Source organism: Exophiala oligosperma (genome assembly GCF_000835515.1).
Source record: "Exophiala oligosperma strain CBS 72588 unplaced genomic scaffold supercont1.7, whole genome shotgun sequence".
NCBI classification, from domain to species: Eukaryota; Fungi; Ascomycota; class Eurotiomycetes; order Chaetothyriales; family Herpotrichiellaceae; genus Exophiala; species Exophiala oligosperma.
The window spans coordinates 1,484,665-1,500,329 of record NW_015622824.1 but is presented as its reverse complement, the minus strand read 5'-3'; the positions used below and the strand labels follow the sequence as shown (position 1 = coordinate 1,500,329).

The 15,665-nt window shown below is 51.3% G+C and overlaps 5 protein-coding genes across 5 annotated transcripts; 4 read left to right on the top strand and 1 right to left on the bottom strand.

Annotated features, from left to right (window-relative positions):
- Positions 1-74: 74 nt before the first annotated feature.
- On the top strand, positions 75-2,400 carry PV06_07815 (uncharacterized protein; the record flags this gene model as incomplete). The annotated part of the gene is made up of 3 exons (XM_016409096.1): positions 75-311; positions 388-420; positions 475-2,400. The coding sequence occupies 3 exons, from the start codon at positions 75-77 to the stop codon at positions 2,398-2,400; spliced, it is 2,196 nt and encodes a 731-aa protein (XP_016260850.1).
- Positions 96-4,592, bottom strand: PV06_07814 (uncharacterized protein). The gene is made up of 5 exons (XM_016409095.1): positions 4,343-4,592; positions 4,048-4,250; positions 2,969-3,942; positions 2,719-2,830; positions 96-2,637 (listed from the first exon to the last, which is right to left on the bottom strand). Exons 1-5 carry the CDS (start codon positions 4,532-4,534, stop codon positions 2,463-2,465), a joined length of 1,656 nt encoding a protein of 551 aa, XP_016260849.1. The 5' UTR covers positions 4,535-4,592; the 3' UTR covers positions 96-2,462.
- A 1,222-nt stretch (positions 4,593-5,814) lies between these two features.
- Positions 5,815-7,836, top strand: PV06_07813 (uncharacterized protein; the record flags this gene model as incomplete). Its single annotated transcript, XM_016409094.1, has 3 exons — positions 5,815-6,407; positions 6,477-6,945; positions 6,993-7,836. The coding sequence occupies exons 1-3, from the start codon at positions 6,056-6,058 to the stop codon at positions 7,834-7,836; spliced, it is 1,665 nt and encodes a 554-aa protein (XP_016260848.1). The 5' UTR covers positions 5,815-6,055.
- Positions 7,837-8,109: 273 nt separating this feature from the next.
- On the top strand, positions 8,110-9,225 carry PV06_07812 (uncharacterized protein; the record flags this gene model as incomplete). Its single annotated transcript, XM_016409093.1, has 4 exons — positions 8,110-8,188; positions 8,248-8,537; positions 8,590-8,802; positions 8,876-9,225. 4 exons carry the CDS (start codon positions 8,110-8,112, stop codon positions 9,092-9,094), a joined length of 801 nt encoding a protein of 266 aa, XP_016260847.1. The 3' UTR covers positions 9,095-9,225.
- A 1,281-nt stretch (positions 9,226-10,506) lies between these two features.
- PV06_07811 (uncharacterized protein) lies at positions 10,507-11,511 on the top strand (the record flags this gene model as incomplete). Its single annotated transcript, XM_016409092.1, has 2 exons — positions 10,507-10,674; positions 10,726-11,511. The coding sequence occupies 2 exons, from the start codon at positions 10,507-10,509 to the stop codon at positions 11,509-11,511; spliced, it is 954 nt and encodes a 317-aa protein (XP_016260846.1).
- Positions 11,512-15,665: the final 4,154 nt, after the last annotated feature.

Below are 15,665 nucleotides of genomic sequence, written 5' to 3'. Positions count from 1 at the left end.
TTACTATCACAGTTCAATTTGGCCTCGGCGGACTCGAGCGATTCTAGCAAGGCCGCTCAACGGTGACATCAAGTATGGAAAACATCTCACCACCGCCAGACACCAATACCCAACAACCACAGCGGTTGATGTTCGAACAGACCGAGCAGCATCCCTGGCTACCAGACAATGTCGACTTCGATGCTTGGTCATTTTCTGATCTGCCAGGAGACACTTATGCGGTCCCTTTTCTTGACTTCAGCTACCTGCCTCCCGATCATCACTACAGCCCGCAACCACCGCAGAAGCGGCGAAGGGGGAGACCATATACTGTGAGTGGAATTCTCATCATCAAAAAATGTGCAGCTATGCATTCAGGCATTTGCTGACGTCTGCCAACTACCTAAGGGTTGTCTGACCTGCCGTGACAGAAAGATCAAGGTAAGTCATACGGCCGTGTTGCTGGATTACTCTGGTCGTGACTAACGGCGACAGTGTGATGGAGGACGTCCTGTCTGCTCGAACTGTGAGAAGTCACGGCACTATGCATGTCGCGGATACTTGGACTTTGATGCTGCGAAATCCAAGGCAAGGATAGCAACACACGACGTGCATACTACTGCCCTCTCCGATGCTCCTGACACTGCTCTGGCGCAGTCGCCGATACCCTTCCAGCAACAGTTTCATGCTGGTACCAGGTCTCCAGGAGAGAAGTACGCCGTTCACCAAAGCAAGGTCAGGTCTCCGCTGCATGTAGGTGGCCGGTCACAGAGTACCCCTTCGAATGTTACGGCCACCGAAGACGGCCAACCCACTTCATGGGAAGACCTCATCCCACGTTCAGAGATCCAGTCCGAGCGACTCGATAACGATGGGGTCCCATCTCACACGGCTCTGACCCTGGTGGACAACCAGCTGGACAACCAGAACGAGCAGGCAACCGTGGGCAGTGATTATAAGGACTATGATCTGTTGCTCCACTACAAGAAGGTGGTATGTCACATTATGATGCCAACGATAGACATTGTGAGAAACCCCTGGCTGCAGATTTACCTGCCAATGGCCATGCGCGATCCGCCCACTGCCTCTCAGCTAGCCTTGCGGTACGCCCTCATGTCAGTAGCGGCGTATAACCTCGCACAGGCCGACGACCCTCGCGCCCACAAGGATGACCAGCGAGCCGTGCACTACAGATCCAAAGCAGCGGAGATTCTCAAGGACCTGGTGCACTCCTGCATGGAAGAAAAGGATACTTCCGACAGATGCGCATCCCTAGCTGCGGCCATGAGTCTGATCTCGACCGACGTGTTCGGCGACGACGGTTTCGACTGTAACGTCAACGTCAACATGGCTAAGCGGATCGTCCAAAAGACTGGAGGCGAGAGGTTTTGGACATCGACACACGAGACGAGTGTATTGTATCAGATCTTTCGGTGCTACGACATGGTCGCATCGACGACTCGTTCTGGCCCAAATGATCCGTCTTCACAAAACTCGTCGCAAAAGTCTACTGGTTCTGTTGCTAGCGACCAGTCTGAATCACCCAGCGACGAGTCTGCGAACGAGGGATTATTAGACACGGCTACTCTTCGCGAAGACGTTTTTCCGTACCAGGGCCATTACATTCTCGACACGACGTTCGGCATCGGTCTACGAACCATGTCGTTGCTCCATCGCACCATCAGACTCAGCATGTTGTGCGCGCAACATAAAGCGAGATCGTCACGCTGGCCAGATGACCTGAGTCAGGATGTAGGCGCGTTAAGGAACCAATTGCATCGCATAGCGGAAAACCCTGCATCCTTCATACCTAGTGTCTCGGGCCATCAGATGGTACCTAGGCTGGACTCAAGGGAATGTCGCGCGACAGTGGCTTCACTTGGATCCTCGACGCAGCCACGCTCGCTATTTCCAGGTGTCATATGTGATGAACTCATGGAGAATCACCAGTGGGCTTTCCACTATGCCGTCATTGTGTATTATTACCGCGTCTTCTCGACGTTGTCAGCTGCACTGCAGCAACAGCAGCAGCAGCATAACATCATCGAGGCTGACAACAGTGATGCCAACTGCCAGCGCTATGTGGACAAGATCCTCGAACGGCTGGAGAATATCGATTGTCTCACGCGAGGCACGGATGTACGGCCTGCGAACACGCTGTGGCCTGCGTTCGTGGCTGCTGCGGAGGCTGTGAATGTCGACCTCAGGCATCGTGCGTTGCTATGGTTTTCGAGAGCGGCGAGGCAGGGTATAGGGAACATCCCACGCGCGAAACATTTGACCATGGAGATCTGGAGGAGGGTCGATCGGCAGTTGCCTCCAGATGAACCGTCGTCGTCGTTCTCGTCGAATCAGGGACTTGGGCCCGTGGATTGGAGAGAGGTCATGGAGGAACTCGGGAGCTTGATCATGTTGACTTGACGCTGATCTTGAATCTGGGGTGTGCCGCATGGAACTTTTCCTAGTGAGCCGATATCCAATTCTCAGTCCCAAAGAGCCCCGACGAGTTTTCGCCAGAATGGAAGTTCTGGCTCGACCTCGATATCGACGGCGGCTCGCTCAAGAGCCTCTGTGAGAGGAATGTCTGCCAGCTTGACGATTCTCGTACGTTTTATGATCTTCCATAGCACAAAGGCTGTAATGACGAGGGGAATGTCTCTGTGAAGGCAAGGAAAGAGGTTAGTGTTATACCCTGCAGATTGACGGACCCAAGGTTCCTCGACGGTGGGATAGACGTACAGATATGAAGAAATGAAGCGACTCGTTGACCAATTACCCTTTGTGAAGACTGGGAAGCCGGCAGTGAAGAGAATAATGATACACATGACCAGTGCCAGAGGTGTAGAGAATTCTGTTACAGTCAAGGATTTGAATGAATTAGCCTTGGGACAGACAAGCACATGAACGACAACAAGTCAATGATGCCTTTCTTGGGGGGGAAGGAAGAAGTGACATTAATATTCGCTGATTTGGAAACACAAACACGTACCTGTAAACTTGGTGTGCCACGGGAGTCTCGAGAGTGGGATTCCCTGTGAGCGCATCGCGAGCATAAGCCGCGAATGATTTGCGAGCACCGTGATCCAAGACACGAGCACGCCGCAGGCGGTCAAGTCGACCAACCACCAAAACACGGTCAGGGCGTTCTCCGACAGGCTCATGAAGGCCAGGAACATGAAGGCCGTGAACAGGAGGACGCACACGTAGGGGACACCCCAAGGGGTGGTGCGCAGGAAGACCCGGGGGGCTTGCCTCTTCAACGCGAGACCGTACAGGACCCTGGTCCCGGAGAGCAAGGCCTGGTTCGACGAAGACCAGGCCGAGGTGATGACGACGGCGTTGACCACCGACGGGACACCCTTGAGGCCCGCGGCGCTCGCGGCGATGACGAAGGGACTCTGGGCGGCGGTCCCCGACTGGTCGTCCAGCCTGGGGTCGTCGCTCGACACGAGCATGCCGACGACGAGGACGGCTAGGACGTAGAACGTGGCGACCCTCACAAAGACCCTCTTGCAGGCCTTTGGGATGGCCACGCGCGGGTTCCGTGTTTCGGCCGCCGCCATGGCGATGCTTTCGACTCCGGCGAAGCTGAAGACGGCGTTGCTCATGACGGCCCAGTAGGCCAAAAACCTCCCCCAACTCCCGCTGCCGATGTACTCCACGAACGGTCCCGGATGGGACCAGTACCGGAAACCGATTCGAGGGGTGCCCGGGACACCACCCAGGTCGATGACCAGACCCAGGAGGATCAGGAATACAATGAACAAAATCTTGAGCAGGGCGAACCAGAATTCGACCTCGCCGTAGATACCTATAAAGGACATGCCGACGATGACGGTCAAACAGATGAAGACGACGATCCACACGGAAGAGTTGACCGAGGTCGTCCAGTATTGAAACAGGACGCATATCGCCGTGATCTCGGTCGGGATGGACAGGCAATTGCCGTAGACCAGGTTGTACCTGTAGGGTTTCATTATTGTGAGATTCAACACTCCGTACGTACAATCTCTCGAGTTCGTGGAAGATGTGACGTGAGAGACGTGTAGGATGTGAAAAAAAACATACCCAATGGCAAACCCTAACGCCGGGTCGATCAGTACTTCGGCATGTCGCACAAAACTTCCAGTGACAGGAAACAAAGCCGTCACTTCTCCCAATGCGAATTGGACCGCGCAGACGATGAGACCGACGGTGGCGTAACCCAGGAGAGCGCCCAGAGGGCCAGCGGTTTGAATCGACCCTCCGAGACCGAGGAAGAGACCGGTGCCCTATATATATGCGCGCAGTAATGTGAGCCATCAGATTCCGGAACAAGTACACAACATTGGGTAGGTAAGGGGTTGGAGGTTGTGTTCCTTACGATGGCCCCGGCGATAGCAATCAACCCAATATGTCGTTGATGCAAGCCTCGACGAAGATCCTGATCTTCTCTCGTGGTCACAAAGTCACTGTCATCGACGTGAGATGGCGATCGAAGTTGTGCCTCGTCCGCCTCTCCGACCACCGAAGTCTCTTGTACATGTTTGGCTCCAGTCGCTGGTGATGGCGCCATGACGACGATGTGGGAAAGGAAAATGATGGGGATTTCGAAAAGAGTCAATCAGTCCTGGAGACACAAGATATCATAAAAGGTCCGTAATCATACTCCCGTATGTGGCCGAAAAATGGCGTGCTATTTAATATTAGTTTTTCTGCAAAAATGTAACTTGGTCGGGGCTTCTCCGTATGTACGGATAGTATATGTGAAAATTTTCTGCCACTTGTACTATCCACCGATACCGCTGGTGAGGATTTATATGACATTATCGCTGGCCAGAAATACCTTCATTCTACTGTTTTATTCCTGAGCAGGGAACAAGATACTGGTCTTTTGATCTCTCAATATGATATATTCAGTGTGTTTACTGCAAGTACAGCGGCAGTGTGGTGGGGGACGTTGTCGGTGTCTTCTAGGCGAGGCTGGCCATGTTTCGGCAAAGGCTTAGGCAAGGCTTAGGCTTAACATCACCACTTCTTAAGCGGGATGATCTACGTAATGGACCGAAGTACGGAGCACCTTGAGGTACCTAAGGAAGCATCTAATAATCAAATAGGCCAGTTAACACGGAGTACCAGTGCCTAATTGACCTTAATTGACAGCGCTGGCTACCTTGATGATTCTTATAGATGCATATTGATTCCCACCACCCTTCCTGAGGTCGTCATCACCCTTTTGTGTCCTACAACTCTGTAGCAGTTTATCATAGACCATGATTTAATATTCCCATCAAGCAATGGCTCAACTACCCCTCTTTTCGGCGTTACACACCTCTCCTGATCCCTTTTCCCAACCAAGTCAAGTCGCCCGCAATGCCAAGGTAAAGTGTGTCATTTCTACTCCGTAACAAAGTGAAGAAAACAAGCATTTCGGGGACAGGGAGGGGGATCATGGAGTACAAGTATGAGCGGAAATCCGACATCACCAAGAACTGCATCTGTACCTGATCATCGCTCGGTCAGGGATCGACACCAACCAAAGGAGAAAGGATGGCTGGAATCTGACGCAAGGAGAAAACCGTCAGAGAGTAGGGTCGCAATACCGACTACTCACTGCCAGATCAATAAAAGAGCAAAAAACATAAACAAAATGCAAGCTCCAGATCCGAACCGACACCATTCCTCTTCACTTTGGGGCATCAAGTGCTGAAAGCGCCAGGAAAGCGTCTCACAACCAGCATCCAATTCGCTATTCCCAAAGGCAGGGGATCCTTGCAAGCCACCGACTGATTATCTCCTTTTAACCCTTTTACTCATTCGGGTACGGATACCAGGACCGGTGAGGCTACATCCAAAAAAATAGAAAAATTGAGGGCAAGGATTAGAGGAACGAAGGAGGGCCAGAACGGTACTTGGAAGTGTTTCAAGGAGCCACCAGAATCACTCTTGGGGGGTTGACCAGGTACTGTACCCCCAGTACGGGGTGGCTAAACCAGACTTGTACTCTTTATCATGAAGACATCCCTTTCGGTCTCTCGCGCACACTCAAGATTGTCGTTTCCTGTTCTTCTCTCAACAACAATGATTTTTGCAAAACATGGCACCTCCAAGAACCGATAGCAATATCACCTTCCTTATCTGGAAGCCAGGTACTCAGCCGGAAGAAGAAAGAAACAAGCAACTCTTCAACAGACATCAACATACAGCCTTGGCAAGTCACAGAAATCGAAGAATTCAGGCCGATGCTTCACACACTCCAACTAGGCGGCCCGCTCGGGAGACCGTTGCGGCTAGGCCGCGGACAAAGCATGCGGTGTCGAGGCGCTCAAACAAGAAGAAGCAAAACAAGGCGGTAATCCCGACCTCTCCAGCTGCGGAAAAGATTGAACCCTTCAACGCCTGCTGTATCACTGGCATATCCGCCTGTGCGCAATCGATGCTGCAATTCGGTAGGTATCCAAATGGCCCAACCCCCCCCACCCCTTCTGGTTGAAAGCTCAGGGTTTAACAAGCAGCAGCCATCACTCACCAGTGGCCCGCGTATGCAACCTCCGCCGAAAACATGGTTGTCGACAAGTGGAAGGCGACCAGTGTCAAGATCGCAATCGGCGCACCTTACCTACTCCAAGCAATCATCTATGCTGGCTCATGTTATAGGTCTTTCCTCGGTCCTCCTGGCACCATGGTTGACCGGGTTCGAACTCAGTCTTACCACGAAACCCTGACGCTATTGCGCACATCGATCCAGTCCCTGAAAGGACCCCCGCCGGACGAGTTACTACTCGCCATAGCCATACTGGCGATCAACGGAGAGCCCGATTATAGCAACAGGCAGGCGTTGACCACTCTCGAACACTACCGAGATAACGAATTCTACTTTAGCAAACCCTGGGTACCGGAGCATTTTCATGCGCTGATTGAGCTGACCAAGCTCAAAGGTGGGCCTCAAAACGTTGCCATACCGTCAATAGCAGCAATGATTTTCATGTATGTTGTCCCCGACAGGTCGACATGACATCTATTGACATGACTAGAATTGATCTGATTGAAAGCTTCTCAACGCTGAGAAAACCCAGCTTTCCTATCTTTCCTCCACCACACCAAATTCTTCGTCGCCTCCTCGTGGATAAATCAAACACCCAGCGCGATGATGGGTTTCACTTCCTCTGCACAAAACGTCACGGTTTGTCAATCTTGCGCCTCGTCAAAAGCACCCGTAACCTCCTCTTCAATTACTCTGTGTGTCTGCAAGGACGTGGAGGAGCGGTCGAACTGGGGGATCTTGTGTTGGCGCGTCGAGTACTGCAACACCGAGCCCTCTCACTAGAAACGAGCACGGACCAGTCGTACATGCTCTGTCGACTCGCATTGTCGGTTTATCTCATCGAATCGCTCGTCCTCATGCCGGCCCTTCTGCCATTCCACGATTGCGCCTCTCGGAAATTGATGCTGCTCATCGATGAGTGCGATCGGCTAGACTATTGGCGAACCAGTCCTGATATGATGCTTTGGGCTACTATACTAGGAGGAGTCACTGCTCGTGGCCGGCCTCTTAGATGGTGGTTTGCGGAACAACTGCGAGGAAGCACAATTCCGACGGCAAAGGGCAATTGGCCTGAAGTGTTGAAGATATCAGGGCTCTTCCTACCATTCGTAGGCCCTCAAGGCGAGGGCTGTCGGATTTTCTGGGAGGAAGCCTGCAACTGGCTGGATAATGCTGGCATGAGACCTGATCGCGTCAATCTTACTCTCCCGAGGAGAGAACGCCCACAAGGCTCGGACCCTGCTTGTGTGAAGAAGTCTCCCGAGTCCGAGTCCCAAACGAGCGTCTCGAAAAACTATGCAAAAGGAGATCCACGAAGGTCTAAAAGTCCATGATTGTTGCCAACCGGAGTCTCCGAATGATGTTGCAATATCTTGGTAATTTTGTGGATTGCCTATATGTTTCTTGTGCGGCTCGACCATTTCGCGGAGGGAACATCCGAACTCCGAACTCTTGATAATTCTCCGCATGAAAAAGATTGGGGAAACAAACCCTCGGGCCTCGGACGCAGTGAGAGTTGGTACTCTATCCAAAGAAAGTCAACGCCTTGTGAAGGCCAGGCTGATGATGAGTCCAACTTCGTCTTTGTCTCCATATCGACCTCAAACATGGCTTCCTCAGCACCAACACGTATACCGACTTCACAGCTCTTCTCCCTCGAGGGAAAGACGGTCATCGCCACCGGCGGTATGTCGTGCACACCAGCTTCTAGTGGATTAAAACAGAAAGCCTGATTCAATGAACAGGGACGGGAGGGTTGGGATCAGAGATGTGTCTAGCCATGGCAGAGTCCGGGGCTGATATCGTGTCAATATACCCACCCAATGACCCTGCCCAACCCAAGCTGGAAGAGCTCATTCGAGGTGTTGGTCGCAAGATTGTCAGCTTCGAATGTGATGTTAGCAACTCGCAGAACCTGCGAAACACCTTCAAGCAAATCTGGGATGCAGGTATCGTCCCTGATATACTTCTGAACTGTGCGGGATTGAACCGCAGAGGAGCTATCGAGGAAATGACGGACGAGAAGATCGATCTGGTCGGTACCCGAATTTCTCATATCAGAAGCGTCGAGGACTAAGACTTGAAAGATTTTCGCGGTCAATCTCAAAGCAGTATATGTGGCTGCTCAGGAATTCGGCATGCAGTTGATCAAGCTAGGACGGCCCGGCAAGATCATCAACATTGCATCCTTGACTTCATTTGTGGCAATGACAAATGTCTCTGCATATGCTTCGACCAAAGGCGGTGTCCTGCAAATGACCAAGGCATTTAGCAATGAATGGGCGGTCCATGGTATTCAGGTGAGCATCCTTTTTTTTCCTGAGCATAAACTCCAAGATGACAAAGTACCAAGTCACTGACTTGATCGGGCAGGTGAACTGTATATGTCCTGGGTATATCAAGACGCCCCTGTCGGAAACTCTGGTCAAGCAGTATCCAGAGATGGAACGGCACGTCATCGACAGAACACCATCTGGACGGTGGGGGGCGCCGATGGATTTGAGGGGGGCGACATTGTTCCTTGCATGTCCGGCCTCTGACTATGTCACCGGTACGAGTATTGTGGTCGATGGAGGGATGATGGCGAGATAGAGAGGATACGCTGCTATGTGCCCGTGTCGCTGGGGAGGAGAAGTTGGACAGATGATGCAAGAATTTGGCCCACGAATCCTGGCGACCTACGCTGCTTCTTGTATACCATGGTCCTCCTCGCTTCATTCGGGGCCTCCAGTGAAGACTTGGCCATGCCTAGATGTCTAGCCACCTACCAAGGCCACCTCGGAGCAATCTGGACCATGTGTACGGAGTATGTTTGTACATGTATGCTGCCAAGGCTTATGTAATCACCGGCAGAATTTAATGCAAGAACGACTTTTCAATCGAAAACAATCTTCACGTCCTCGTTGTTGATCATCACCAGGAACAACATCAGCATTCGTCGGAAATGGAGGTTGAATATCATGCAAGACATGGTGAGTCCGTATGCACAGAGAAATATTTCGCCGGTCCACCGCCCCGAGGACCGGCCTGGTATGCCAATAACAGGAACTGCCAGAAACGTGTCCCAGACTTGACCATTACCGCAGCTCGAGAGTGCACGGCACAAGTCTTTACAGGTACGAATGAAGTACCTTGACTGTTCCACCATCATCTCGAGATGGCCTACTTGGTGAGTTTCTGAGAGGCTGCTAGCACTATATTGTCACCGCCAAAGCAGCATCGAGTGAACGTCCTGGCGGCACGCAGTACGCAGTGATCGCAATCTACGCATCACGTGTAAGTGATTCACTCACCACCATTGAGAAACTGCAAAAATAAAAGAAGAACAAAAAGGAAAGGCCGGATTCGAACCGGCGACCACTCTGAAATGGAAGAATCCGTTTGAGAAAATGGAACCATGAAGGTAGGTGATTCAGGAGTCACCTATACTGGGATTGAACCAGCTGATACCTCCTTACTGGTTGGCCAGGCCAGTAGGAGAGTCATGAGAGAGTCGTGTGGTAGCGAAGTCCTGCCTCATCTGAGCTATGCATAGCATTAAATATGGACCATCATCGGCCCGGGCTACATCGACTAGAAGACAGGTTACATGCGCTACCACTGGGCCTCTCATGCATCTGAATTTGAGTATTAATTTGCGGTGTTTAATATATCAAGTGATGAAACAGGGAAACAGGGCCAGCGGTGAATTGCTCTGGTACGTGTGGACGCGGGGCCGCGTGGCAGATGCAGTGAACGAGGCTGGCAGTGATTGAAATATTTCTCGAAATCTCTGTTGACCGCCAAAGGTGAAGTCTCAGTGAAAACACTCACACATTCTCTCATTCTCCTCGAAATATTTTCTCACCAGTCCATCCTCTTCTCTTTCCATCAGCGCGTCCCTCTTGAAGCTCGTCTTCATCAAGTCATTTCTTTGAAAGACGTCTCTTGCATCACAACTGCCTCCAGTATCTTCTCTTGTCTCGACACTCTCCCGCCACAAATCTCCTGTTCCCATCGTGGAAATGGCAGCTCCCATGGCTGAAGAAGTGGCTAGAAAAGTCAAGAAGTACGTTGAAGTCCGAGTCCTCTTCAACGACACCGTTGCGTCCGAATCGTTTTTGGTTCCAGCTTCGAAGGCATCGAGGCTCCACGATCTCTACCTTAGAATCAGTCGCAAGACCGACGTTGGCGTAAGTGATCCTTGAATCCTATCAAACACATGATGCTTACTCATCTCCAAGGGCCATGGACTCTTCAACCTCGACAGAGAGGACCGCCCTGGCCTCTACACTGGCAACCTGTACCCGGTGTTGGTTGTCCTGCAAGAGAACTCCGTGCAGAAACATCACCTGCGACATTGTCGATGGATCATTGTTGGATGGGACGATTTGCAGGTGTACACCCGATGGTACGAGCGTGTTGTTCAAGGTTCGAACCAAGGAGAAATCTTCAAGGTGGAAATGAGATTGAATATGACGCGAGACAAGACCCCCCTGTCGCCTGAACAGGTGGCAGCCTTCAAGGCAATGAGGGAGACTCTCACGGCGGCTGGCATGGGTGAAGAAGTTTTGGAATGGCAAGCTCCCCCAAGCATGTTGACGCTCGACGATTTCAAGAACAGAAACGTCTGGGAATGGCACCCTGCCTATGCACATGAGGCAACCTTCAACTATCGCAGTATTGCCGCGGTGCCGCCGACTGACGAGTGGTTTCCCTTGAGGGATCCCGTCTCTCCATTGGTTACCGATGGAACATGTGTTGCGTGCCTGAAGACCGTCAAGGAGCTTGGTGTTCCGACAATGGGCAAGAAGGCGCTGAAGAAGGCCAAGGCCAAGGCCAAGCGCGATGCGGCAGCGGCGGCTGAGGCAGAAGAGGGTGAGGAGGGGGAAGATGATGACATGGCGGGCATGGTCGAGAAGATGGAGATTGTTGACGATGGAGAGGATGGAGAGGAAGATGAAGAGGAAGATGAAGATGAAGGGGAAGAGGCTGGTGGTCCAGAGGATGACGAGATGGACATCGATTAGGGTAGCCTGTGTGGCTTTGTTGATCGTTGACGGCATCAGGATTGCCTACGGGCTTGTTTGTTCGGAGTACAGAGAGATTGATCATTGATCATTGATCAAAGATGCCCACGGGCTTTTGTTTCTACGAGTACTCCGAATTAGATAGCGATTGCAAATGACAATCGACAAAAGATTATGAAATTAGCCTTGACGTTTGACATGATGGTAGACACTGCTAGATTTTGCCGTCATTTTGTGTTTACGATGGTCTCGGAACTCATACTAATGTCATCTTTCGGTTTCCAATCTCGCTGCGGCGAATGTACCAAACAACAACAACCCGTCAACCCCGAAACCAAATCCGCGTCAACATTTCCCTACGTCTCTCCTCTCCGCCACGATTGTCCCTGTACGATTCGAGTGTATCTTCAATTCCTAGGCAGGCCCAGAGCTTCTCGTCGCCCGGTCGAAGCAGGGTCAAGGTAAGGTTTCTCACCTACACCCGAAGCGCGGACGCCGGTTCGGACACCGTCGACGAGATGAGTATCGGGCTGCATATGAATTTGTCAGCTCTCGTGACCAACAAGAAACGAAAAGGAAAGGGGAAAAGAGAGGCAAAAAGGAGGTTTTCACTGGGCTCGCCAGAGATCATGAAACTGAGTAAAAGGGGGGAAGGGAAGCTTTGAGACAGAAGACAGAGGGACCCAACGTACGGTGGCGGCATGCAGGGTGCAGGCGTTGCTCCAGATGGCGCAGGCCTGCTTGGTCCAGTGCATGCGGGCGACGCAGTCGTGGTTCCGGGTGATGAGCCTCATGACGTGGTCCCGGATGACCTGGTCCTCGTGGTTGTAGACGTCGTTGATGCGGGTGACGTGGAGGCCGACGCCGGCGAAGAGCGACTTCCAGCCCGTGACCGGGTGGGTCCGGACGACCGGGTGGACGGGGCTGAAGTTGAGGTCGGTGTTCAGGGGGCTGCCCCGGGGGGTCATGACCTCGTAGCCCCCGGCCTCGGTGGCGGACTTGAACACGGGTTGGGCGCAGGTGGCCGTGAGGGATTCGAAAAAGGCCTGCATGGGCGGCGACAGGCGGTCGTATCTGGGCAGATCACAGATGAGTCGGGAAGTGTCAGGCGAGAGGAAAGACACGGAGGGATGGTTGGCAAGGTAGAGAGACAGTGTCGGGGGGATGAAGAAAAAAAAAGAGACATACAATTCATAACCAGAAACCCAAAGTGTATCACCTCCCGAAGGTGGTGTATCTTGCATACGGAGGAAGCTAAAGTCGGCAGGACATTCTTCAAAGAGACCTATAATCCGAGGACACAGAGATGTGAGTATGTTGTCGACATCGACAAAGGAAAAAAAGGGGGGGGGAGGAGTGTGCAAAGAAGGGAAAAAAAAGGAGGTGAGATGGGGGAGGGAAGGGGGGGAAACATACAATCACTGTGCCATTCTCGACCGAGATCTCTGGGCTCCGATTGAGCATTTGGTCGATCCTTCATGGTTGCGTAAATCTTTTTCATGGCTTCAGAATTGATCACGTATCTAGAAATGTAACCGAAAGTGGTCAGCGAAGACAAAAAAGGGGACACAATCGGTTGTCGTTATTGCCACGGATACCGACACAAAAATGAAACGTGGTTGCTCACATATTCTCATCGGTGGTGCCATCCGCCATGGGGATATTGTTTGGGTCATTGTACAACGGGTGGACGTGCAACCCGTGGTCCTTGGGACGTCCGGTCAGTTTTCCCAACAGGTCCGTGATGTGCTTTTGTTCGGCGACGGTCAAGTCGTCCTGAGGGGCCCGGAAGAAGACGACGCCGCGTTCACAGATGGTGATGGCCAGGTCGCGAATCTGATCCTCCGAGTTGGGGGCGTCGAGAATGTCCTTGAGTTTGGCCGTCGGGTACTCGCGACCGATGATGGGAGTCACGTCGACGTACTCGAGGTGGTCGATCGACCCCGAGTTCTTGAGCGGGGAGCGTCGTAGTTTGACGGGGGATATGGAGCCCATTTTGTTTGATTTTTTTTTCTTCTTCCCGTCGCAAAAGTTTGTAGAGTTGTGAAAGGTTGTTGTAGTTTCGTCAAGAGGCAGATGGATCCGTAGTGAGTTGACGAAGTTGAAGTATCGAGTACACAGTACGGATATGAAAAAAAAAGACAAGATGGAACAGTCTTTTTTTTTTCAAACAATCAGCCCCTTGTACTTTCTGGCCAGTTTGTGTCTTTTTCGGACTAGAACAAGAAACCTGAGCTCAAAGTTCGGCACCTGGATTTTGAACAGGAGAATGTAACGAGTACAAACGCGCTATTTTGACGGCATGTGCCACTTTGTTTTTTACTTGACTTCCTGTACGCTAAAGGCTACGAAGAGGACGGCCGATGGATCGAGGCAAGAGGACCATTCGTGGGGCTCTTCTATTTCGTCGCTTAGGCTTATGAACAGTAAGTAGCTACGAGTACAGCAAAGAACATAGGACAAGAGGAGGAGGTGGTGGGGAAGGGGGAGAGTGGACGTGACAATGGAGGAGGAAGACATGGGCACGGCAGTGGGTTCCAAAACGGTATCTTTCGTCTCGTAAGCCGCAAGTCGGTAAAGTCGGTAGAGCGTCTACGGAGTGTTTACGGGAGTATCTACCTGCAGCAACAGAGCGAGTACCGAGTAAATATGACATGGGTGGTGACGGTAGTGGTGGTGGTGGTGGTGGTGATGATGTTGATCCCCACGGGGCCAAGCGTTTCCTTGTCCGAAGTTGAGGAGAAACGAACACGGAGAGACCAACAAGGGAGAGGTTTGTGGGCCACTCAGACGATACTGTATGTACATACATACTGTAATAGCCATTACCATAGCATGGGATTTGAACGAGAAAGCAGATTGGAAAATGTTCAAGGACCGAGTAGTATCAATCTATGTACTGAGTAACAATACAAAATGCATGAATGGGTATTGTCCGGGACCATCAATGTGTCTTTTTTTCCTTGGCTATGCGACTAGACTACGAGATGGATTTGATGAATATCCTGGATACAACACGAAGTCTGGGTAAGGAGTGTCTGAGTAGATGTCTGTTACCGAAAGCGAAGGTAGAAGAGTCAGTCAAAAAGGTAAGAAACGATCAAAAGGGATGCAATACTCCGGGCCAAGCATTTGTGGCTTGATTTCTCTCCAAACCTCGGTAGATCAAGATCAAACTGCCTTGATAGCAGAAAATGTATCAAGCTGTTGGAGATATTTACAAGAACATGATCGCAGTCGGAGAAGCTGTTACCAAACAAGGACTCGAGATGGGAAAAAAAAAGCATAACGGTGCCGATCTTCCGCGGAGGAGAAAAATGTTCTTTTTACCATTCGTAGGGAGTTTTCCCTTTCAAAATGAGGGACAGAGGGACAGATCCCTAACGAATCAAATGAGAACAAACAACTGCCGAACTGTACGACATTCTATACTTGTCCTAAGGGGTAAACCTGACCCATTATTGGTACTCGTTGACTCCTTTCCTTGGTTACACTTCTTGACGACCATCTTCGTCGAGTATCTTTACAGTACTCTAGTAAATAACTTGGGGAAGATTGGAGATGACCAAAGATTGTCCAAGAAGCTATACCCATCCATGCCGTATCGGCTTCAGCATGTCTAGTGATGGAGCAGATTAGGCGAAAGGAATGGGTACAAACGAAACTCAAACCTCGAGATTGACGAGCACAGACAAGGGCAGACTTTTATTTTTCAGACTACGGCAGTTATTTTGACTCCCTACAATATGGATCCCAGCTGTCAAAGGGGTAAAATAAATTCCACGGAATTATGATTTGGATATCCCAAAGTCGTCCATCGATGCTGACGCCAGCCGGTGTAGATGCAAGGCTGTAGGCCCCTCTCGGACGTCGTTTTGGATGGTCGGAGAGTTGCTGGGTGATTACGATACCGGCGTACCATGTCTCGGGAATACATGTACTGTGTGTATGCAAAATGTCACAAATGTCAATCTGAATGGTCTGCATCACGTATACTGCTATACCACTACATCGATCTCTTCAGAGCCATCCACAGCCAGCCTCCTAAATAATCCTTACTTGCTTCCCTCACACCCTCTTATCAGGTGCAGCCGTAGTATCACTCATCTCAACGTGTGCCGCCTGGACGTGCATGCCCTTCCTTTCTGCAAGAT

Coding starts and splice junctions, on each gene's coding strand:
- PV06_07814 (XM_016409095.1), bottom strand. CDS start 4,534: ATGGCGCCATCACCAGCGACTGGAGCCAAACATGTACAAGAGACTTCG. Junction 4,251..4,342: donor TTGCTATCGCCGGGGCCATC/GTAAGGAACACA, acceptor GCATATATATAG/GGCACCGGTCTCTTCCTCGG. Junction 2,638..2,718: donor CGCTTCATTTCTTCATATCT/GTACGTCTATCC, acceptor TTGCCTTCACAG/AGACATTCCCCTCGTCATTA.